The sequence below is a fragment of the Parambassis ranga genome, chromosome 15 (assembly GCF_900634625.1).
Source record: "Parambassis ranga chromosome 15, fParRan2.1, whole genome shotgun sequence".
NCBI classification, from domain to species: Eukaryota; Metazoa; Chordata; class Actinopteri; family Ambassidae; genus Parambassis; species Parambassis ranga.
The window spans coordinates 21700854-21725233 of NC_041035.1; the positions used below are offsets into that span (position 1 = coordinate 21700854).

At 47.9% G+C, this 24380-nt stretch overlaps 2 protein-coding genes and 1 long non-coding RNA gene across 6 annotated transcripts in view; 1 reads left to right on the forward strand and 2 right to left on the reverse strand.

Annotated features, from left to right (window-relative positions):
• Positions 1-639: 639 nt before the first annotated feature.
• LOC114446915 (ectonucleoside triphosphate diphosphohydrolase 6-like) lies at positions 640-9202 on the forward strand. 2 transcript variants are annotated; one of them, XM_028422819.1, is made up of 13 exons: positions 640-1126; positions 1871-1947; positions 2516-2659; positions 2764-2839; positions 5469-5504; positions 5690-5778; positions 6895-6974; positions 7158-7222; positions 7450-7548; positions 7631-7771; positions 8575-8631; positions 8742-8851; positions 8929-9202. In XM_028422819.1, the coding sequence occupies exons 1-13, from the start codon at positions 868-870 to the stop codon at positions 9010-9012; spliced, it is 1317 nt and encodes a 438-aa protein (XP_028278620.1). In that variant the 5' UTR covers positions 640-867; the 3' UTR covers positions 9013-9202. The 2 variants fall into 2 exon arrangements, with proteins under 2 accessions (XP_028278620.1, XP_028278619.1); XM_028422818.1 differs by having other exon boundaries at positions 642-1126; positions 7447-7548.
• A 963-nt stretch (positions 9203-10165) lies between these two features.
• Positions 10166-24380, reverse strand: part of LOC114446942 (barrier-to-autointegration factor-like protein) — a 29730-nt gene continuing 15515 nt past the window's right edge. Inside the window, exons 1-3 of one of the 3 annotated variants that reach the window (XM_028422863.1) lie at positions 11962-12259; positions 11145-11275; positions 10166-10396 (exon numbers count right to left, since the gene is read on the reverse strand). In XM_028422863.1, coding sequence (XP_028278664.1) covers positions 10250-10396; positions 11145-11270 — 273 coding nt within the window. In that variant the 5' untranslated portion in view covers positions 11271-11275; positions 11962-12259 and the 3' untranslated portion in view covers positions 10166-10249. Of the gene's footprint in view, positions 10418-11144; positions 11276-11961; positions 12260-24380 lie in introns of those variants that run through there. The other 2 variants (XM_028422861.1, XM_028422864.1) reach the window with 2 other exon arrangements.
• On the reverse strand, positions 14815-18333 carry LOC114446950 (uncharacterized). Its single transcript, XR_003671798.1, has 3 exons — positions 18288-18333; positions 15277-15450; positions 14815-15175 (listed from the first exon to the last, which is right to left on the reverse strand). It is a non-coding gene; the product is annotated as an uncharacterized LOC114446950 (long non-coding RNA).

Below are 24380 nucleotides of genomic sequence, written 5' to 3' on the forward strand. Positions count from 1 at the left end.
ATCTGACGTCACATCAGACTGTAGCTTCTTAATGTGTGTTAGCTCGGTGTTAGCTGGGACACGGCTCCGGTTCTGACTTAATATATATCAGCAGAACGCTCCGACATAAACACAAGACGTTATCAGACGTGGACACGTCATACCAGGAAGTGATCCGCGTGTCTGTGACGCAGAAAATATCATTGATCCTGATGATCAAAGGGTCTGTAGTGCTTCCAATACCTGTGTGAGTAACATACAGGAACATGAATGAAGATCTATCACTGACACGGTACCTCCTCATCACATGGACCACGTTCACACGGTCTGCTTCAGACACACATACATGTAATGGAACCAGCCCTAACAGGAGCACCAGCCCTAACAGGAGCACCAGCCCTAACAGGAGCCACCAGCCCCTAACAGGAGCACCAGCCTGTGAGGCCTGAACTCGTGGACATGGTCTGAGCTTGTCCTCTGCAGGTCTGCTTCCTCTGCCCTCAGTCAGTGGACAGCAGCTCTCCTGGATGATTTCAGCCGCTGACCCTGAACACTCAGTTCTTTGAGAACTTGTGTGTGTTTTGGCTCTTTATCCGTCTGTTTTGCTGCATGTGTCTGAATCGGAGCAGAGTATAGATCTAAACACTCCAGAACTCCTCCATCTTGTTCTGTCACAGCAGCAGTGAGCCTGTTCTGTTGGTCCACAGGCAGTAAATAAACTCATTATTATATGATTACATAGTGATATATCACTCGACTCATGGTTGCAGCCCTAGCTCCAATGCTTATAAAGGACCATGTTATGACACAGCTGCACAGCACGGACGGCTCAGTGTGAGTGTTTGTGTGTGTTCACAGCTCTGGCAGCAGCACACAGAATGAGTCACGATGAAAAGACCAAAGCTGGCGGGAGTCTTCCTCTTTGTGTGCTGCCTGCTCGCCTACCTGATGTTCGTGAAGCATCACTTCTCCTCCAAAGCCGACGTCTTCAGACCTCTGCCTCCACAGCACCAGCCCAGCTCCGACCGCACCGCAGATGATAGGCCCTCCTCCTCCTCCGGCCTGGACTTCCAGTACGGCATCATGTTTGACGCTGGGAGCACTGGGACCAGAGTCCACATCTTTAAGTTCCAGATGGAGAACACAGGTACGGCTGAGGACAGCAGGCAGGAGAACACAGAGCGTCATGGAACTGAATTACAGATCAATTTCAACAGTCCACACATTAGTGTGAATTATTAAGGCATCTCTGCAGACTCAGCATGCAGAGACATCAGTGTACTAAACGGGTTCTGTTGGCTACAGAAAGTGATGCTTTGCTACCACACACCATTCAAATATCTGCTGCAGCTCCTCTGAGTGGAATCATGTGGAACACACATACGATCAGATGTTAAGCCTCTATAGTCAGCTGAAGGGATTCCTATGGATCCCCTCAGATGGAGCTGGAAGGGTTATTAAGCCGACTGCTTTTAGTGTATTTAAAAGCTACATGTTGGCCCCAAACATTAATTACCAGCAGACAAGAGGAGCTTTCAGCCTCCAGTTAAAAAGGACACAGACTCATTAGTGTGTGTTTGAGAGCTCTGGTTTATTAGGCTTAGAGCAGGTTTCCTGCAGAGCGCAGCCAAATGCCTTCGTTATCGCATTTACATGCTAAGCTAAATCACACAGGCTGAGTGCTGTTTTGGCTTCTTTGTTAGCGTCAGAGCTAACCGGACTAATGACAGCACCTGTTAGTTGTACTGGGATTGTCATTAAGAGCTTAATGACAGCTCAGATGAAGGCCAGGTCCAGGTCAGTCAGAGCCACATTAGACTGGAGAGCAGCAGGTCACCCCCCCCTCAACCTGAACTCTGTTTTTCAGACTTAACTGTGTTTTCTTCTGCAGAAGCTCCCAAACTGGCCGAGGAGACGTTCAGAGCCATCAAACCTGGACTGTCTGCGTACGCTGATGACCCACAGAAGGTACAGCTGCTGGTGCTGCTCACATTACAGAGCCAGAGGGAGGCCTGGGGGGGTCTGAGAGAGGCCCGAGGAAGGCCTGAAGGAGGCCTGGGGGGGTCTGAGAGTCCCGAGGAAGGCCTGAAGGAGGCCTGGGGGGGTCTGAGAGAGGCCCGAGGAAGGCCTGAAGGAGGCCTGGGGGGGTCTGAGAGAGGCCTGAGGAAGGCCTGAAGGAGGCCTGGGGGGGTCTGAGAGAGGCCCGAGGAAGGCCTGAAGGAGGCCTGGGGGGGTCTGAGAGGCCTGAGGAAGGCCTGAAGGAGGCCTGAGGGGGGAGGCCTGAGGGGGGAGGCCTGAAGGAGGTCTGAGGGGGGGTCTGAGAGAGGCCCGAGGAAGGCCTGAAGGAGGTCTGAGGGGGAGGCTTGAAGGAGGTCTGAGAAAGGCCTGAGAGAGGCCTGAGGGGGGTCTGAGAAAAATAAATAATCCATAATTTACCTGTAAAGTATCACATTATAGATCTATGTTGGTAAATGCTAATAAATGACTGTGTTACATATACCAGTGAGTAACAGGCCCGATTCTGATCCGTGTCCAGTGTACCACAGGGATCATGGAGCTGCTGGAGGTGGCTCAGTCCAGCATCCCCAGCTCCCTCTGGACCAGCACCCCCGTGGTCCTCAGGGCCACGGCAGGCCTCCGCCTGCTGCCCGGAGAGAAGGCCGACCACCTGCTGGACAGAGTGAGACTTTACACAAGCTGAACATGAGCCCATGTGGTTTCACAGTGTTTCCTGTCTGTCAAAGAGCCTGATCAATCTGCCCTCATTCTGCGTTTGTTGTCCAGGTGAGGGCGCTGTTCCAGGAGTCTCCCTTCCTGTCCAGAGAAGACAGTGTGTCCATCATGGATGGTACTGATGAAGGTATGTCCACATGTTGGTGCTGATGGCAGCGTGAGGACCTGTGGGTGTGTTTTATGTTTCTCTGACGACAGCAAGCAACAATCTGATTGGCTGAGAGATAGACAGACGCAGCTCCTGTCAGCAAGGACCTGTGAGAGCTGAGTGCAACAAATACTTAATGTCCTGACACAGACACACAAGAGACGCACACTGATCAAACACAACACAGGTCTCTTTTTGGGGGGGGTCGTGACCTCTCATAAAGTCTCCTCCTGATCGTGATCTTTACCACTTCATTAGATTACAGGGACTCATGGTTTCATTAGTTTAATCTGTGCAGCAGGTCTGGTGGTGAACAGTGAGCCCGTCCTTAGAGAGCTGTCTCTGATTTCCCCTCCGTTAATGTGGAGGATTAAAGACGAGATGAAGAGGGAGCCGGACCTCCTCTGGAGGCTCAGCTGGCAAATGAGAAGATTCAGATTTGGACAAAAAGATGTTGACCTTCAGCGTCAGTCTGCGCTCAGAGAGCCGGGCGGCGTCAGTCTGCGCTCAGAGAGCCGGGCGGCGTCAGTCTGCGCCCAGAGAGCCGGAGAGCCAGGCGGCGTCAGTCTGCGCTCAGAGAGCCGGGCAGCGTCAGTCTGCGCTCAGAGAGCCGGGCGGCGTCAGTCTGCGTCCAGAGAGCCAGAGAGCCGGGCGGCGTCAGTCTGCACTCAGAGAGCCGGGCGGCGTCAGTCTGCGCTCAGAGAGCCGGGCGGCGTCAGTCTGCGCCCAGAGAGCCGGGCGGCGGCAGTCTGCACTCAGAGAGCCGGGCGGCGTCAGTCTGCGCCCAGAGAGCCGGGCGGCGGCAGTCTGCGCTCAGAGAGCCGGGCGGCGGCAGTCTGCGCCCAGAGAGCCGGGCGGCGTCAGTCTGCGCTCAGAGAGCCGGGCGGCGGCAGTCTGCGCTCAGAGAGCCGGGCGGCGTCAGTCTTAGGATGAAGCTCAGTCGTTCCTCTGTGGCAGCCGTCACACTGTCACATCCTCACAGCTCCCTCTGCTCTTCAGTTCATCTGCTGACCCACCTCAGTCTGTGCATTTGAACTGAGAATGTCTGAACACCTCTCACCTCTAGATAGCTGGGATAGGCTCCGCCCCCGGTGACCCTGCAGGACAAAGCGGGTTCAGATGATGGATGCTGTCTGTGAACATTGATTAGGTGTGAGCACTTCAGCATGGACTTCAAGACTCTGTAAAAACACACATGCGCTCTCTGAGTGCACACACACACACACACACACACACACACACACGTCTGCGGCGCCTCGGCCACGGTGAGAGCCAAGCGGAAGGCCCCTGACTGTGGGGGCGAGGCTGTTGTTCTGATCTGCTGAGAGACCAACAGACAGACGTGTGGTCATGTGTCTTCGTGGGCTGCAGGACGGTCGTGTTGTTCTGTTTGATAAGTTTGGTGAAGTCAGAGAGCAGCTGCAGAATAAACATGTGGAGTGAGGATCTGCTTATCGGGGTCAACTCAAAGACGTCATCACCGTCTGTGGCGGAATATTTGCTCTCAGCTGCGTGCATTAGTGCCTTTTACCAGCGACCTCTGACCTTGTCCAAATGCAGAAGTGGATGATTAAGGGCTTGATAGAAACTATATCATAGGAGCTTTACCATAAAACTCTTAGCCAGAGACGCTAAGAAGCAATTTTCAAACAAAACAAACAAGTAGGCAGCGAGGCCGGGCTTCGGGCCGCAGCTAAACACCGGCACTTAGCACCCAGTCACCACTCAGAGATCTCCATTAACAATAAGTCCCTGCATTCAGGACGGGCAGAGGGTAATCTCAGCCGGGGATGAGCATCCAGGCCAAGATCCACAGTGTGTGTGTGTGTGTGTAATAAGGCTGATGGAATCCGGTCAGACTCCTGAAAGGACGGTGCAGGAATCAGTCCATTAGTGCAGCGGGTAAAAAGTTAATTCAGTGATCATTAAAAGACATTTCTGAGCTGATCCCACTCAGAGAAGGAGAAAACATTTCAGACTCAGAAATCAACCGACGGATAATCACCCCCCTCCTCCCAAGATTAAGTGGGACATTATCCCACGCGGCCATAATTGCTTGTATGAACTACTTTAAAAGGATTGGATTATATGAGGCGAGCTCTGTGTCCATACAGAGGGAGCATCTAAAACACCGGACCTACATGTGAGTCCTATATATAACCAGCACACAGGCATGGCAGGAGGAGGCGGGTTCACAGCAGGGACACACACATCTGGCACCGAGGGGCCACAGCTGGATCAGCAGTAATAAGGTCAATAATGAATTCTGCAGGTTCACGTTTTCACTGTCAAATCTGAGCGCACGCACTACACAAGGCACGGCACACACCGTGAGGTCACGCTAACCATGCAGCGATGGTAGCACGCCGTCTGAACAGGAAGAGAACCCTGGACGCCAGCTGAAGAACAGCTGTGACTGAACTCTGTCAGAGTTACATCATCATCGTACTTTAGTCCAAACATTCTGATCGATTCCACAATTGATCGTCTGTGTCACTGTGAAATGACTCCTGAATGTTTGCGGCCACCTTCAGTTCCCCTCAGAGACAGTAGGCCGGCCGTCTCCTCCTCCTCACCTGCTAACGTCTTTTTCATTTCTGGATTTCAGGGATTTCTGCGTGGATCACCGTCAACTTCCTGACAGGTGAGAGTTTAAAGATGTTTCATTTCACACAGGAAGAGAAGTACGGTGCTTCTCGTTGCTGATGTGATTCATGGCGTGCATGTGTGTGTTTTTCAAACCAGATTAATGTGGACAAGAAACAGTGATTACCTGTTATTGGATTATTCTGCAGCTCTCTCTCTCCTAATCCCTCTCTCTCCTCTCAGGTGGTCTTCACAGTGCCGACTCGCCAACTGTGGGCATCCTGGATTTGGGCGGCGGGTCGACTCAGATCACCTTCAGCCCTCAGGACGAGGTGAGGACGGTGTCGTCTCAGAATGAGTGAGGAAGACTCAGAGGAGAAGGTCTCTCTCTCTCTTCTCAAACTTCCAGGATGGCTCCATCTCAGTAGTCTTTAATCTGCCAACACAGCGATAATCCCAAACAAACACCCTCACATCAGGCAGGGGAGGGGGCCCAGTGGTCTGATGTGGGTCAGCACCTCTTCACATGTGTACTCAGAAGGAGGGGCGCAAACCAGGAAGTGATTACTGACCCCAGAACATCTCATCCCGCCAAAGTAAAAGAGCTTCCTCTTCTGTCTGTCACAGCTGGAGCCTCCACCCACCACCACCACCACCCGGCCCCCCCCCACCACCACCACCACCACCCGGCCCCCCACCACCACCACCACCACCCGGCCCCCCACCACAGGACAACAGTGATTATCATGTCCGCTGTAGCTCCAACACCACCTGATGTCCAGTTTGGTGTGACTGGATAAGTTTAAATTCTAACCGCTCCTGACCTCAGTTAACCTGCTGAACCTACGTCACTGTCACCAAATGACCGCTAATCTATAGAACCAGGAAGTCAGCGACTCACTGAGCTCAGCTAGCAGCCAGCTAGCGGTTAGCATCAGAGAGGCGTGTTCATTAGGCACCAAACTAAGCACAGACTTCAGGCCACATCCAGAAACAGGGCTGCGTCCTAGCGGGGAGCTTTCAGAGACACGGTCGCTGTTTGTCCAGAGCTAACCACATTAGCAGGCTGTTAGCTTCCACTCACCGGACCTGCGCAGTCTGACGATCCCTGACGGAGCCTCGCGCTCGGGATTCTGATCATCCGCGCGTGAGCGTAAAGACGTCTGCAGCCGCTCGGTGACGTTTCACACCCGAACGTCGGGTAGCGTGCTGCGCCCTCCTCTGGGAACAGCGTGCAACTACACCCTGAACGTGTTTATTATTATCGTCTCACCCTAAGCTACGTGACAGCGCATGCGTGGAGGCTCACTGGGTCACATGACACGGAAGCGAATAGAAATTAAATATCTAGAGTTCTGCTCTAAAAAAATAAATTACAAGAAGAAACAATCAGAGCTGGATGAGACAAACTGATCAATACATTTCTGTCAAATACTCTGTGTGTGCAGAAAACCATCCAGACCTCACCCATCGACTACATCAGGTCCTTCCAGGTGTTCCACAGCACACACACAGTCTACACGCACAGGTACACACACACACACACACACACACTGCAGCTCAGAAGGTTGACTCTCTGTTTCCTTATTTTTGTGCCCGAAGCGAAATGTTTGTTCTTGGTGTTTGTGTCAAACATGTAAAACTCATCAGAGCTGTGATTCGGCTTCTCTTTGATCCCCAATAATCAATAATCTCTGAGCTGTCTCTGCAGTTATCTGGGTCTCGGGCTGATGTCGGCTCGGCTCGCCATCTTAGGAGGCGTCGACGCACCGCCTTGTATGTACCTGACCCCGTTTTTCTTGTTTGCTTTCATCTCTGCCTTTTATAACCCCTCACACACACACACACACACCCCACCCCTCAGATAAATAAGCCATTATCTAATCTTTTAATAACACACTGAAAAGATTAATTCCTTGCCTGCCAGCTGTTGCTCTGCGGTTTAACTGCTGCAAGAAGCTCAGATACACTCAGCTCTGTGTGTGTGTGTGTGTGTGCAGTAGGGGGCAGCACTGAGCTGGTCAGCCCCTGCCTCGCTCCAGAGTACTCAGGCAGGTGGGAACACGCTGACGTGGTCTACACTGTGAAGGGCCAGAAGGCAGGTAGAGTGCTCTCATTGGGTGGGTGTTCTGTTGGTTACCCATAATGCAGCAGCATGTATAGGAACCTGATGATGTGTTCCAGGGGAACCGGCTTATGAGGCGTGCCTCGCCAAGGTGGAGAAAGTTCTATACAGGAAAGTGACCAGGGCCTCCGAGGCTGCGGACGCAGACTTCTACGCCTTCTCCTACTACTACGACCGGGCTGTGGACCTCGGAGCCATCGGTACAAAGCTAATGCTAATGCTAACATTGCAGGGAGGAGGAGAGAGGGGCAGGGAGGTGGAGGAGAGAGGGGCAGGGAGGTGGAGGAGAGAGGGGCAGGGAGGTGCAAGGAGGAGGAGAGAGGGGCAGGGAGGTGCAGGGAGGAGGAGAGAGGGGCAGGTGCAAGGAGGAGGAGAGAGGGGCAGGGAGGTGGAGGAGAGAGGGGCAGGGAGGTGCAAGGAGGAGGAGAGAGGGGCAGGGAGGTGCAAGGAGGAGGAGAGAGGGGCAGGGAGGTGGAGGAGAGAGGGGCAGGGAGGTGCAAGGAGGAGGAGAGAGGGGCAGGGAGGAGGAGAGAGGGGCAGGGAGGTGCAGGGAGGAGGAGAGAGGGGCAGGGAGGTGGAGGAGAGAGGGGCAGGGAGGTGCAAGGAGGAGGAGAGAGGGGCAGGGAGGGGCAGGGAGGAGGAGAGAGGGGCAGGGAGGAGGAGAGAGGGGCAGGGAGGTGGAGGAGAGAGGGGCAGGGAGGTGCAAGGAGGAGGAGAGAGGGGCAGGGAGGGGCAGGGAGGAGGAGAGAGGGGCAGGGAGGTGCAGGGAGGAGGAGAGAGAAGCAGGGAGGGCAGGGAGGAGGAGAGAGGAGCAGGGAGGAGGAGAGAGGAGCAGGGAGGAGGAGAGAGCAGCGGGGAGGTGCAGGGAGGGGCAGGGAGGAGCAGGGAGGAGGAGGGAGGGAGGGGCAGGGAGGAGGAGGAGGGAGGAGCAGGGAGGTGGAGGGAGGAGGAGGAGGGAGGAGCAGGGAGGTGGAGGTCTCACCGCTGTGTTTGTGCTCTGCAGAGGAGAAGTCAGGAGGAGCAATCCGAGTGTCTGAGTACATGGATGCAGCTAAAAGAGGTGAGGCTGCGCCCCCTGCAGGCAGATGCTCTGAGCAGCAGCTGTTTAATCCACTGACCTCCCCTCAGAGCTGCTGGTCATGTGACTGAAGTGTGTGTTGTGTCCTGCAGTGTGTGGCAGTCTGTCCTTCGGTCCTCAGAACCCCTTTCTCTGCCTGGACCTGGTCTACATCTCAGTGCTGCTGCAGCAGCTCGGGTTCCCCCCCCACAAGCACCTGCAGGTGAGACGCTGCAGGCTGATCCCTGATGGGTGGTTAGACCTGGTTCTGGTTCTGTTCTAAACGCTTCTGTGTCTCAGCTGGCGAGGACCATCAACCGGGTGGAGACCAGCTGGGCTCTGGGAGCGACCTTCCACTACGTCCAGACCCTGAGGACACGCTGAACCCAGCTTTTATTTTGAAAAGCTCCACTCCACTTCTGAACAAAGTGACCTCATGGAAACCTACGCACACACTCACACACACACACACACTCACACACTCACAGACACACACTCACACACTCACAGACACACACTCTCACACACACACACACACACTCGCACACATTCACACAGACAGACAGACACACTCACACACACACAGACTCACACACACTCACACACACTCACACACACACAGACTCACACACACACTCACACTCACACAGACACACACACAGACACACACAGACACAGACTCACAGCTCTGGAGTTTCCTGTTTGTAGTTTCTCAGTAATGTTTTTTACATGTCTAGTGTATTAAAGTATATTAAAGTATATTATTATAATATTTTGTAAGACGTCATAATATTTAACTCAGACAGAAGCAGAGTCCCTTTATTTATCTGAGGGGTCTTTTGACTCCACGTGTGCCGATAAAGAACCGAAACACACAAACACATTAAACACACTGAGCTCCACCCTCTGACCTGTCACATGATCAGTCAGCCTGTTCTCATTGGTCTCTGCTCCATCGTGGAGGTTTGCTCTTCACAGACTGATGACCTCATTCTGACTTTATGACAAAACATGTTTTACATTAGCTGCTAATGCTAAAGTCAGAGGAGCCGTGTGTCGGTCACCATGGAAACGCTGCAGCTCAGCCTGATGTTAGGTCAGCTGTCAGACTGCAGGTCTTTTTACAGGAAGCTAGGCTAGTTAGCTAGTTAGCAACAAGAGGAAAGCGTGAATACACTCCTCACATTATTGACGGTGTCTGTGCTGTTTGGATGAGTCAGCAGATTAACATGTGACTCGGCTGGTCCTGCTCTGACTTCCTGTTCCAGGAGCAGCAGCTCTGCTTTATTTACTGATGTTGGTTTCAGCAGAAAATAAAGATTTTATAAACACCTGCCGTCTGATGAACGTCCTCTGTCTGTGCTCACTGCATTAGCTGGGAAGCTAACTGCTAACAGACGCCTGCCACACGAGGGCGCTCCGACACTGACACAAAGGAAAGGATGAAAACTCAAAGAAGAATCAGACCTGCTGACAAGGTACTTGGTGCTAATTGGCTGAAGATGACTCCCCGGAAACATCCAATCAGAAACGAGCCTTCACATCTGCTGACAACACTTTTATTCAGATCCAGGAACAGTCACCAGCTCTGACAGCAGGACGTGGCGGAGGAGGCGGGGCCTCAGAGGAAGGCGTCACACCACTCCCTCAGGCACTGAGCGCACGAATCAGCCTGGCGAGAATTAGCACCGCTCGCATCTTTGAGCCAATCAGAGAACATGTCTGTGTCTTTCTTCAAGAGCAGGAACTGACCGAGAACCACAGAGGCCTGAAAACACACAGAGACAGACTGAGACACAGAGACAGACAGGGACAGAGAGGGACACAGAGACAGAGAGACAGACGGACACAGAGAAAGACAGGGACACACACAGAGACAGACTGAGACACAGAGACAGAGAGGGACACAGGGACAGAGAGACAGACTGAGACAGAGAGGGACACAGAGACAGAGAGACAGACGGACACAGAGACAGACAGGGACACACAGAGACAGAGAGACAAAGACAGACAGGAACACACACAGACAGAGAGACAGATAGGGACACACAGAGACAGAGAGGGACACACAGAGACAGAGAGACAAAGACAGACAGGGACACACACAGACAGAGAGACAGACAGGGACACACAGAGAAAGACAGGGACACACACACAGACAGAGAGACAGACAGGGGCACACAGAGACAGAGACAGACAGGGACACACACAGAGACAGACTGAGACACAGAGACAGACAGGGACAGAGAGGGACACAGAGACAGAGAGATAGACGGACACAGAGAAAGACAGGGACACACACAGACAGAGAGAAAGACGGACACAGAGACAGACAGGGACACACACAGACAGAGAGAAAGACGGACACAGAGACAGACAGGGACACACAGAGACAGAGTGTGTTTCTATTGAAAGCATTAGCAGACAAGCTAAGCTTAGCCAGCTGCTGTAATTTGCTTAACAACAATATCTTCTAACAGCTGCTGACCTAGCATCCTGATCAGTGTGTGTCTGACCTTGTCAAAGCCCTGCTCCTCCAGCTTCCTGCCCAGAGTGTCTCCGATCCCGGACAGCGCCGTCACTGGTTTGTCTCCCATCGGCTCTCCGACGAAGTCTCGGTGCTTCTGAGACGTTGTGGACATCCTGACTGCAGGAGACGGGAAACCGGGATTCAGCCTCTGATCAGTCACTCATCAATATTCACACTGAAGGTCTTCATGACCTCAATCCAAGGTTTGTCCAAAGAGTCAGAGACAGGAAGACAGACAGCTGGAAGGTTCTGGAGAGAGAACCATTGAGGGACGAGTGTCCTGCAGAGACACTAGCTGTGTCCCAATTCAGGGTCTGTGTCGTCCGGATGCAGACCCTGAAGTGGGACAGCTACTGATGTGGTTTTAGGAAACATTGTGCTTCTGAACATGTAGGGACTACAGGACGAGACCTAGGACTACAGGACCAGACCTAGGACTACAGGACCAGACCTAGGACTACAGGACCAGACCTAGGACTACAGGACCAGACCTAGAACTACAGGACCAGACCTAGGACTACAGGACCAGACCTAGAACTACAGGACCAGACCTAGGACTACAGGACTAGACCTAGGACTACAGGACCAGAACCAGACCTAGGACTACAGGACCAGACCTAGGACTACAGGACCAGACCTAGGACTACAGGACCAGACCTAGGACTACAGGAAGTGGGTTTAATGGAAGTGAAGGCCGCGGCAGCTTTGACCTGGTGTGTGAGTTCAGAGTCCTAAAGCTTCATCCTGGGGTTCCAACACTCACAGGTCATCAGGTGTGTGACGGGTGTAGTTCTCCTGCTCACCTTTAAGAACTACAGGATGTTGCTGAAACACTTCCGGGCTGCAGTCCGCGCTGCTCCTCGGTCTCGGTGGAACCAGCGGACCCCGGAGCGGCTGCTGGACTCACACCGGGACAGAGCGAGTCTTCACCTGCTGCCGTGGACGTGGACCGGGTTCACGTGCTGCCGGTCAGAGGCTGCGAGTTCAGACGGGCCTGACGTCACAGCGGCTCGCGGGGGAAACACACGTGGACCCGCCCGAAACTTCTCCGACCAAAAACCACTTCCTGAAGTCACCGGCGCCGTTTTTATTCTGGAACCCGGATGCAGCCGAGGGATGACGTCATGACGCAGTGCGTCAAAGATAGTTCCTAACAGAGGAGCCGCTCCTCTTAAAAACCAAACACCGTCATTGAAGCTTCACTTCATCGATCCTGTACCTCTGAGTTCCTGACACGTGTCTTCACAGGAAGGAAAGATCCTAACTCACGACCAGCGGCTCCGTGCCAGTCCTCAGAACCCCGTCAGAGTGAGACCTCTTTCACTGGGGACGCCGCCAGTTACGTCACGACAGAACCCCGCAGAAAAATGCGGCAGTTTCAGAATTCTGTAGGTTTTATAAGCAGCAGCAGGAGAAGTGTCTGTGTCCTGGATGATCAGACAGGATCAGCGTCAGTGTCCCCTCTGAGCCCCTGAGCCAGGCGGCGGTCCATCCTCCCACAAACATCAGCCTAACATCTGTCATCACCAAGGTCTGAGCTTCAGGAGTAAAAAGCAAAAATAAACCCGAGTGTGTCTGTGTGTGTTCAGAGTGTTTCAGAGTCACTGCTCCTCCTTCAACACCTGTCCAGGTGAGGAGGAGGCGGAGCACGTGCTGCGTCAGGTCCAGAGACTTGGGGTACTCAGGGCAGATCTCGTCCCCCTGGTGCCTTGCTGCCTACCCCTGCACCGTAGAAAATGCTTTAGGATGGATCACATGACTCTCCATCATTGTGCGATGCAGATGCTGAACGAGGACTTCAAGGAAACAGGAAGCTGCTGAGAAGGTTTAGCTCCAGTCTGTCCAACGCCGACGAGTCCGTTTGAGTCTGAAGCTGCGACGGTGGCTCCAGCATCAGATTATCTTTGAGGTCTCCATTAAATGTGTTTTATCAGAAAGTTGAGCATTCTGTTTTTTCTCATATGTAAACAACAACATGAAGACCTCAAAGGTAATCGGATCAGAAAGCGGCCGCACAAGCACACCTACAACACACAAAGGGTCCATTCAGTGACGTTCAACCCAACATTAAAGGTTCTACATGTCTTGTTCACAGTGACACCTGTGGCCACTCGGTGAACTGCACGTTATTGTTGCACTGTTTTATGTCCATAAACTTTACAAAAACCCACCAGATTGACTTCATGTAGCTAGTGTACAGCTAGCAGGCTAACTGCTTTGCATAACTCCTGGCTGTTAAAATCAACTGTTAGCAACGTTAGCTTTGCATCGTCATCATTGCTGTTGGCTGAAATCAACACTGTTGGACCTGGAAGCACTTCAGTCACATTCGCTGTAAGCTAGCTCTTCATAATGTTAGCTGGAAACGTGAGGAGCAAACAGCTGGACAGATGTTACAGATGTTTTCATTTCAAAGGGCCTTTGCTGCATCAGTGGGTGGACATCGTCACACTTAAGTGCCTTTAGGATCTTTGTACCTGTGTTTTCTTTCTCTGGGTAAATTTCAGACGCTGTATTTATTTTTATCCATAACGAAGTTATTTTGTACTCTGTCTGGTGCTACACTGAGAATGTTCATCCAAAATGGACGACACAAAAAAAGCATTTTGCTTTGCTGCTGATTTTATTTTGAAAGACGTGAAACATCCAAAGCATCGTGATCATGAAACTGTCTCAATGTTCTTTCTGGCTGATGACAGTGTGGATGAGTTTCTGTGCTGAACATTCACTTTTAACTGTTGTGGAAAAAAGTGGAACAAACTACACACCTGCTTCTGATTCTTCTTCTGCACTCATCACATTTCACCAGGACTTAACACGCCGTGTTCACGCTGTTTTCTAATACTCTCATGATCTCCGTCCTCTCTCCATCCTGCAGCATCACAGAGAAGTGGAGGGTTGAATTGGCACTAAAATCCTAATTTTGAGAAATGTTCCATTTTTAAAAAATCACTATAGATAATCCATAAAAGCTGCAGCAGATGTTTCAGTGGATTGTTGTTAAATGAAGTCTCCTCTATCTCCACAGTGAGTTTCATGAGAATATTCTAATAAACCTTTTTGTTGGTTATTTAAATTGAAAGCTGCCCCACCTTTGTTAATCCGGTCTGGTCCAGCAGTCAGAGATCAGGAATAAATTTAGGGCAAGAAGTTTATACAAATAATCAAGTTACACTTTATTTAATCAATCAATAGACAATAAAAAGACTTGAGAAGTGTTGGCCCTCCTCAGACTCAACCCCAGCACGGACAGCGACCCCTCCGCCCAAATGATGCACTGCAAACCAACAACATGCAATAGGTGGAAACCACGGCACACTACACACTATGCAGCCTCAGCGGCTCCAGAGACACAGCAGCAACATGCAACAGGTCAAACCACTTGGTGAAAAGGGAGTGGAAGGAAACCTCCTACAACATGGCAGCTGACTGAGAGAAGCCGCGACTCTAAGGTCCCAGGAATAAAATCTGCTTTACACCATCAATAAAAGCTCCTTCTTCCCCTCTGAGCTGGCTGGTACAGTTTGTGCTCTGTGCTGCAGGGTCCTGATGGCCCCCGGTTTGTGTTCCAGTGGGTGGTGTGAATCACTGATCCACGGTGGTCAGATGAACTTCTGTTCTACAAACCATCAGCATGATAAGAAGAGGAGCAAACCTTTAAACATGGCTGTCAAATCTTTAATAACATGTGTTCAAACAGACAGATGCTGCTGATTCAGTCCAGGACATTAAACATCATGTCAGACATGAGCTCAGAGATCATTAACTTATGATTGATGAGCTCAGAGCAGCTAATGAAGGATGGAGGAGAGAGATGGAGCTGGAACCATCATCAGTGCAGTCAGATACAGTATTGATCATCGATCCATACTGTGTGATCAGACTGATGTCCTTTGGTCTTCCTCAAAGTTGAAGGTCATAACACACCAGCATCCTGCCGATGGTTTCTGATTGGTCCCACTCCCATCAGATTCAAATGGATGGGGACACACACTCCGTCCTCTTCATCTCCTCCACCTGCAGAGAGAATCAGAGAGTCAGTGTGAAGGTGAGTGAGTGTTCAACACAGACTCCATCAGCAGCAAAGCAGCACAGACTGACTCCACCCCTCTACTGACCTCACAGTCTGCAGATTATAATCTGGACTCTGCTCAAGATCCAGCAGCTGCTTCACTCCTGAAAGCTGCAGGTTGTTTTCTCCCAGGTTCAGCTCTGTCAGATGGGAGGGGTTGGACTTCAGAGCTGAGGCCAGAGCAGCACAGCTGATCTCTGACAGACCGCAGTCCCACAATCTGAATAAAGAAAAACAGATGAAATCATTGATGATCAATCAGATGTTTGAGATGTTCAGATCAACATCACTGTGTCCTCATCAACATGTCAGCACAACATTCACACACCTGTCCATGTCACACAGATCAATAACATGCTGCTGACCTCAGTCTGTCTCTACAGGGTCAATACTGGATCAATACTTGAATCAGCTGCATGTATTCATCAAGTAAACACTGAAACTAATCAGAGTTCAGAGGATCAGAGAGGACAAACATTCCCTTTAAGGACTAACAGAGGACATGTTCTGTAACAAACACTGGTCTTTGTGACCACAGACTGAATTTAGAACAACTAAAGATCATTTACAGATTCATGGATGAAGCTCTGTGTGAACATCCATTAAACATCAAACATCTACAACAGGAACAGAGAACTGACCTCAGAGTCTGCAGTCTGCAGTCTGGACTCTGCAGAAACCCACACAGCTGCTTCACTCCTGAATCCTTCACCTTGTTCTCTCCCAGGTCCAGCTCTGTCAGATGGGAGGGGTTGGACTTCAGAGCTGAGGCCAGAGCAGCACAGCTGATCTCTGACAGACCGCAGCGCCACAATCTGAATAAAGAAAAACAGATGAAATCATTGATGATCAATCAGATGTTCTTTCTTTATTTGAGATGTTCCAGGGCTCTAGACTAACTTTTTTCTTAGGTGCACCGCATCACATTTAATATCGTAGTTTGTTTTTCAATCTCTGTCCATATATTTTATGGATCAGGCCTTAACTTGACATCTATCTTAACACAGAAGTTCTTTTCTTCTCTCATCATCTACAGCTATATCTACTGTTTACCTGATGGAGCCAAAGTTTTAGAAACACTGAGGTCCAAACATTGATCTCCATACATATCATCCTAAAATGAATTTGGACTTTGTATAATGAACACAGTTAAATAGAATAGAATAGAATAGAATAGAATAGAATAGAATAGAATAGAATAGAATAGAATAGAATAGAATAGAATAGAAAATACTTTATTCATCCCAAGCCAGGAAATTTCACTATTGCAGCAGCAAAATACAGTCACTCAAGCAAACTAAAAAACATACCTCTAACGGTAAAAATGAAACAGTATAAACATTATTTACAGCAAAGTAAAAAATAAACATAGGTGCAGAAGCAAAAATGTGCAATTTGGTATGAAGTGATGAAATGATATGATACACAAGAACAGCAGTGTGCAATTTGAAAGAGAAAAAACCTAAACCTTGTGCAAAATACAAATAAGTAAATAAATAAAGTGATAATTCATATTATGGACAAACTAGCCAACAAGTCTGCCTGTCAGAAATCCATGATGAAGAAGAGTTCATACAGCACTCTTCATTTCCCTGTTTGCTTTCTCTCTGTATTTTCTGGCTGTCGCTCCTCACTTATCTATCTGCCACTGTGACTTCAAATAATATTCAAATCATATACACCTTTATTTATTTCATACTTGTGATTGAGATATATATTTAGTTTTCTTCAACACGTTTCTAGTGTAGCTACAGTATCTCTCCTCATCTTCCTCACCTCTTCCTCAGTGTCTCCTCCCTTTCTAAAGCTGAGCTCCAGCTGACAGAACCTTTTCATTCTGTCTGTTACAGGAGGAACACTTTTATGCAGATATCATCCTGGCAGTCAATGGTCCACTATAGCAGGATAATAACAATACTTTTGAAATGGTATAACTCCTTAAAACCAGCTGACTGCTGTCAGTCAGAGTGAATCAGCCTTCATGGATGAAGCACACAGGTCAGATAACACTGTCCTCAGACCTGCTGTTCACTCTATCATAATGCTGCGAGCACGTCACGCCCCCTCCCTGAACATGACCGGCTCCTTATCATCATTCAGGTCAACAGCTAATTAGCATAGTAGCAACAAACCCTCCTCCTCCACTACATGTTCACCTGAACTGTGGTTCCTGCTGTTCACCAGTGACACATCTTTAATACCTGTCTGTCTGTCTGCCTGCCTGTCTGTCTGTCTGTCTGTCTGTCTGTCTGTCTGTCTGCCTGCCTGTCTGTGTGGTGCAGTCAGAGGGCCGTATGAGTTCTGCACACGTTTCAAAAAGTCGGGGCTGAAACGAACTTTGTTCTTTGTTCTTGTTCTCGTCACAACAGATTTCTCTGTTCTCGTGGTGTATGGAACAAGCTTTAGCACACAGCATCAGCTCTTCACAGATTCGTCTTCTTCTTCTGGATTTCCTGCGGTCTCGGTGTGACTGCAGCAGACACAATTTCAAACACACACACACGGGGGTCCCACCCTTCACTGTCTCTGATTGGTTTAGACCACGATATGAGCCTGATGTGTGTCTGTTGTTGGACCACAGGGAGAGAGTCAGAGAATGTGTCTCCCTCTAACAGCTGGTCGCACCGGTGCCACCTCAGATATTTTTTGGTTGCAACATGAGAAATTAGGTCGCACTCTAGAGCCCTGTGTTCAGATCAACATCACTGTGTCCTCATCAACATGGCAGCACAACATTCACACACCTGTCCATGTCACACAGATCAATAACATGCTGCTGACCTCAGTCTGTCTCTACAGGGTCAATACTGGATCAATACTTGAATCAGCTGCATGTATTCATCAAGTAAACACTGAAACTAATCAGAGTTCAGAGGATCAGAGAGGACAAACATTCCCTTTAAGGACTAACAGAGGACATGTTCTGTAACAAACACTGGTCTTTGTGACCACAGACTGAATTTAGAACAACTAAAGATCATTTACAGATTCATGGATGAAGCTCTGTGTGAACATCCATTAAACATCAAACATCTACAACAGGAACAGAGAACTGACCTCAGAGTCTGCAGTCTGCAGTCTGGACTCTGCAGAAACCCACACAGCTGCTCCACTCCTGAATCCTGCAGGTTGTTCCCTCCCAGGTCCAGCTCTGTCAGATGGGAGGGGTTGGACTTCAGAGCTGAGACCAGAGCAGCACAGCTGATCTCTGACAGACCACAGTCCCACAATCTGAATAAAGAAAAACAGATGAAATCATTGATGATCAATCAGATGTTCTTTTTTTATTTGAGATGTTCCAGGGCTCTAGACTAACTTTTTTCTTAGGTGCACTGCATCACATTTAATATCGTAGTTTGTTTTTCAATCTCTGTCCATATATTTTATGGATCAGGCCTTAACTTGACATCTATCTTAACACAGAAGTTCTTTTCTTCTCTCATCATCTACAGCTATATCTACTGTTTACCTGATGGAGCCAAAGTTTTAGAAACACTGAGGTCCAAACATTGATCTCCATACATATCATCCTAAAATGAATTTGGACTTTGTATAATGAACACAGTTAAATAGAATAGAATAGAATAGAATAGAATAGAATAGAATAGAATAGAATAGAATAGAATAGAATAGAAAATACTTTTTTCATCCCAAGCCAGGAAATTTCACTATTGCAGCAGCAAAATACAGTCACTCAAGCAAACTAAAAAACATACCTCTAACGGTAAAAATGAAACAGTATAAACATTATTTACAGCAAAGTAAAAAATAAACATAGGTGCAGAAGCAAAAATGTGCAATTTGGTATGAAGTGATGAAATGATATGATACACAAGAACAGCAGTGTGCAATTTGAAAGAGAAAAAACCTAAACCTTGTGCAAAATACAAATAAGTCAATAAATAAAGTGATAATTCATATTATGGACAAACTAGCCAACAAGTCTGCCTGTCAGAAATCCATGATGAAGAAGAGTTCATACAGCACTCTTCATTTCCCTGTTTGCTTTCTCTCTGTATTTTCTGGCTGTCGCTCCTCACTTATCTATCTGCCACTGAGACTTCAAATAATATTCAAATCATATACACCTTTATTTATTTCATACTTGTGATTGAGATATATATTTAGTTTTCTTCAACACGTTTCTAGTGTAGCTACAGTATCTCTCCTCATCTTCCTCACCTCTTCCTCAGTGTCTCCTCTCTTTCTAAAGCTGAGCTCCAGCTGACAGAACCTTTTCATTCTGTCTGTTACAGGAGGAACACTTTTATGCAGATATCATCCTGGCAGTCAATGGTCCACTATAGCAGGATAATAACAATACTTTTGAAATGGTATAACTCCTTAAAACCAGCTGACTGCTGTCAGTCAGAGTGAATCAGCCTTCATGGATGAACCACACAGGTCAGATAACACTGTCCTCAGACCTGCTGTTCACTCTATCATAATGCTGCGAGCACGTCACGCCCCCTCCCTGAACATGACCGGCTCCTTATCATCATTCAGGTCAACAGCTAATTAGCATAGTAGCAACAAACCCTCCTCCTCCGCTACATGTTCACCTGAACTGTGGTTCCTGCTGTTCACCAGTGAAACATCTTTAATACCTGTCTGTCTGTCTGTCTGTCTGTCTGTCTGTCTGCCTGTCTGTCTGTCTGTCTGTCTGTCTGTCTGCCTGCATGTCTGTCTGTCTGTCTGTCTGTCTGTCTGTGTGCTGCTGTGTGGTGCAGTCAGAGGGCCGTATGAGTTCTGCACACGTTTCAAAAAGTCCGGGCTGAAACGAACTTTGTTCTTTGTTCTTGTTCTCGTCACAACAGATTTCTCTGTTCTCGTGGCGTATGGAACAAGCTTTAGCACACAGCATCAGCTCTTCGCAGATTCGTCTTCTTCTTCTGGATTTCCTGCGGTCTCGGTCTGACTGCAGCAGACACAGTTTCAAACATACACACACGGGGGTCCCACCCTTCACTGTCTCTGATTGGTTTAGACCACGATATGAGCCTGATGTGTGTCTGTTGTTGGACCACAGGGAGAGAGTCAGAGAATGTGTCTCCCTCTAACAGCTGGTCGCACCGGTGCCACCTCAGATATTTTTTGGTTGCAACATGAGAAATTAGGTCGCACTCTAGAGCCCTGTGTTCAGATCAACATCACTGTGTCCTCATCAACATGGCAGCACAACATTCACACACCTGTCCATGTCCCACAGATCAATAACATGCTGCTGACCTCAGTCTGTCTCTACAGGGTCAATACTGGATCAATACTTGAATCAGCTGCATGTATTCATCAAGTAAACACTGAAACTAATCAGAGTTCAGAGGATCAGAGAGGACAAACATTCCCTTTAAGGACTAACAGAGGACATGTCCTGTAACAAACACTGGTCTTTGTGACCACAGACTGAATTTAGAACAACTAAAGATCATTTACAGATTCATGGATGAAGCTCTGTGTGAACATCCATTAAACATCAAACATCTACAACAGGAACAGAGAACTGACCTCAGAGTCTGCAGTCTGCAGTCTGGACTCTGCAGAAACCCACACAGCTGCTCCACTCCTGAATCCTGCAGCTTGTTCCCTCTCAGGTCCAGCTCTGTCAGATGGGAGGGGTTGGACTTCAGAGCTGAGACCAGAGCAGCACAGCTGATCTCTGACAGACCACAGCCCCTCAATCTGAATAAAGAAAAACAGATGAAATCATTGATGATCAATCAGATGTTCTTTCTTTATTTGAGATGTTCCAGGGCTCTAGACTAACTTTTTTCTTAGGTGCACCGCATCACATTTAATATCGTAGTTTGTTTTTCAATCTCTGTCATATATTTTATGGATCAGGCCTTAACTTGACATCTATCTTAACACAGAAGTTCTTTTCTTCTCTCATCATCTACAGCTATATCTACTGTTTACCTGATGGAGCCAAAGTTTTAGAAACACTGAGGTCCAAACATTGATCTCCATACATATCATCCTAAAATGAATTTGGACTTTGTATAATGAACACAGTTAAATAGAATAGAATAGAATAGAATAGAATAGAATAGAATAGAATAGAATAGAATAGAAAATACTTTATTCATCCCAAGCCAGGAAATTTCTCTATTGCAGCAGCAAAATACAGTCACTCAAGCAAACTAAAAAACATACCTCTAACGGTAAAAATGAAACAGTATAAACATTATTTACAGCAAAGTAAAAAATAAACATAGGTGCAGAAGCAAAAATGTGCAATTTGGTATGAAGTGATGAAATGATATGATATACAAGAACAGCAGTGTGCAATTTGAAAGAGAAAAAACCTAAACCTTGTGCAAAATACAAATAAGTCAATAAATAAAGTGATAATTCATATTATGGACAAACTAGCCAACAAGTCTGCCTGTCAGAAATCCATGATGAAGAAGAGTTCATACAGCACTCTTCATTTCCCTGTTTGCTTTCTCTCTGTATTTTCTGGCTGTCGCTCCTCACTTATCTATCTGCCACTGTGACTTCAAATAATATTCAAATCATATACACCTTTATTTATTTCATACTTGTGATTGAGATATATATTTAGTTTTCTTCAACACGTTTCTAGTGTAGCTACAGTATCTCTCCTCATCTTCCTCACCTCTTCCTCAGTGTCTCCTCTCTTTCTAAAGCTGAGCTCCAGCTGACAGAACCTTTTCATTCTGTCTGTTACAGGAGGAACACTTTTATGCAGATATCATCCTGGCAGTCAATGGTCCACTATAGCAGGATAATAACAATACTTTTGAAATGGTATAACTCCTTAAAACCAGCTGACTGCTGTCAGTCAGAGTGAATCAGCCTTCATGGATGAACCACACAGGTCAGATAACACTGTCCTCAGACCTGCTGTTCACTCTATCATAATGCTGCGAGCACGTCACGCCCCCTCCCTGAACATGACCGGCTCCTTATCATCATTCAGGTCAACAGCTAATTAGCATAGTAGCAACAAACCCTCCTCCTCCGCTACATGTTCACCTGAACTGTGGTTCCTGCTGTTCACCAGTGAAACATCTTTAATACCTGTCTGTCTGTCTGTCTGTCTGTCTGTCTGTCTGTCTGCCTGTCTGTCTGTCTGTCTGTCTGTCTGTCTGCCTGTCTGCCTGTCTGTCTGCCTGTCTGTCTGTCTGTCTGCCTGTGTGGTGCAGTCAGAGGGCCGTATGAGTTCTGCACACGTTTCAAAAAGTCCGGGCTGAAACGAACTTTGTTCTTTGTTCTTGTTCTTGTCACAACAGATTTCTCTGTTCTCGTGGTGTATGGAACAAGCTTTAGCACACAGCATCAGCTCTTCACAGATTCGTCTTCTTCTTCTGGATTTCCTGCGGTCTCGGTCTGACTGCAGCAGACACAGTTTCAAACACACACACACGGGGGTCCCACCCTTCACTGTCTCTGATTGGTTTAGACCACGATATGAGCCTGATGTGTGTCTGTTGTTGGACCACAGGGAGAGAGTCGCAGAGAATGTGTCTCCCTCTAACAGCTGGTCGCACCGGTGCCACCTCAGATATTTTTTGGTTGCAACATGAGAAATTAGGTCGAACTCTAGAGCCCTGTGTTCAGATCCACATCACTGTGTCCTCATCAACATGGCAGCACAACATTCACACACCTGTCCATGTCACACAGATCAATAACATGCTGCTGACCTCAGTCTGTCTCTACAGGGTCAATACTGGATCAATACTTGAATCAGCTGCATGTATTCATCAAGTAAACACTGAAACTAATCAGAGTTCAGAGGATCAGAGAGGACAAACATTCCCTTTAAGGACTAACAGAGGACATGTTCTGTAACAAACACTGGTCTTTGTGACCACAGACTGAATTTAGAACAACTAAAGATCATTTACAGATTCATGGATGAAGCTCTGTGTGAACATCCATTAAACATCAAACATCTACAACAGGAACAGAGAACTGACCTCAGAGTCTGCAGTCTGCAGTCTGGACTCTGCAGAAACCCACACAGCTGCTCCACTCCTGAATCCTGCAGCTTGTTCCCTCCCAGGTCCAGCTCTGTCAGATGGGAGGGGTTGGACTTCAGAGCTGAGGCCAGAGCAGCACAGCTGATCTCTGACAGACCGCAGTTCCTCAATCTGAATAAAGAAAAACAGATGAAATCATTGATGATCAATCAGATGTTCTTTCTTTATTTGAGATGTTCCAGGGCTCTAGACTAACTTTTTTCTTAGGTGCACCGCATCACATTTAATATCGTAGTTTGTTTTTTAATCTCTGTCCATATATTTATTTAAGAGTTTTATATAAAGAGTAAAAAGGCTATAAAAGGGTTAAAAACACTAAATAAGCTGTGAATATCTAAAAGAGATTTACCTAAACAACTGATCTATGACCTGCTGACGTAGCCTGCTCATGATGGATCACTTATGCCTGCAGAAGCAGGAAAGGGGAGCTCACTGGAGGATTCTTCATTCTGCATAAAGCTGCCAGACAGGAAGAATCGCGTGTCAGGGTTATTATTGACAGCTCTTCCCCTTTCAGGTAAAGAAACTCTTTTAACCGTGGCCTTATATGATTCAGACCGTGTTGGTAGATTTATGTTTTACGAATCGTCTGTGGTAAGTTAAAGCTAGACTCATAACCAGAGAGTAAGCACGCTTATATCAAGTTATGAGGTGAAGCTGGTTACATGTGTGACTGTGACATGAAGATGCATTTGTTTCCTTCTGAACGGAATGTTTGAGATTAGTGCAGCATAGACACTGAACATGTTTGGATGTTTCTATTTGGAATATTTTCAGCTAAACCTCTATTTTACTTATTTGAACACATGATGTTGAAGACTAACCTGTTCAAGACAGATGAAGATAAAACATGACATGTGTATATGTACATTTCAGGAACATAAACAGGATATACAGCAGAAAGCAATGATATTGTAACTAGCCTCTGTATTTTGCTGTTTTTTTGGATACCTTTAATTAAATTCTATGGAGCGGAGCTGCACTGCCCACAAGAACTGTCGCCTCTCTCATCTTCACTCTTATCTGTGTACAGATAATCCGTTTGGGACCTGTTACACCATGCAGACTCAGGTGTGGTGGGGCTGAACCTGCACCATGCTCTTCTTCTGATGTGATATTCAGACAGTGAAACATTGGTATA

Bases quoted from the DNA above. Each gene is read 5' to 3' on its own strand.
- LOC114446915 (XM_028422818.1), top strand. From the start codon at position 868: ATGAAAAGACCAAAGCTGGCGGGAGTCTTCCTCTTTGTGTGCTGCCTG. The intron at 1,127-1,870 runs GTACGGCTGAGG...TTTCTTCTGCAG, and splicing joins GTTCCAGATGGAGAACACAG to AAGCTCCCAAACTGGCCGAG. The intron at 7,772-8,574 runs GTACAAAGCTAA...TGTGCTCTGCAG, and splicing joins TGTGGACCTCGGAGCCATCG to AGGAGAAGTCAGGAGGAGCA.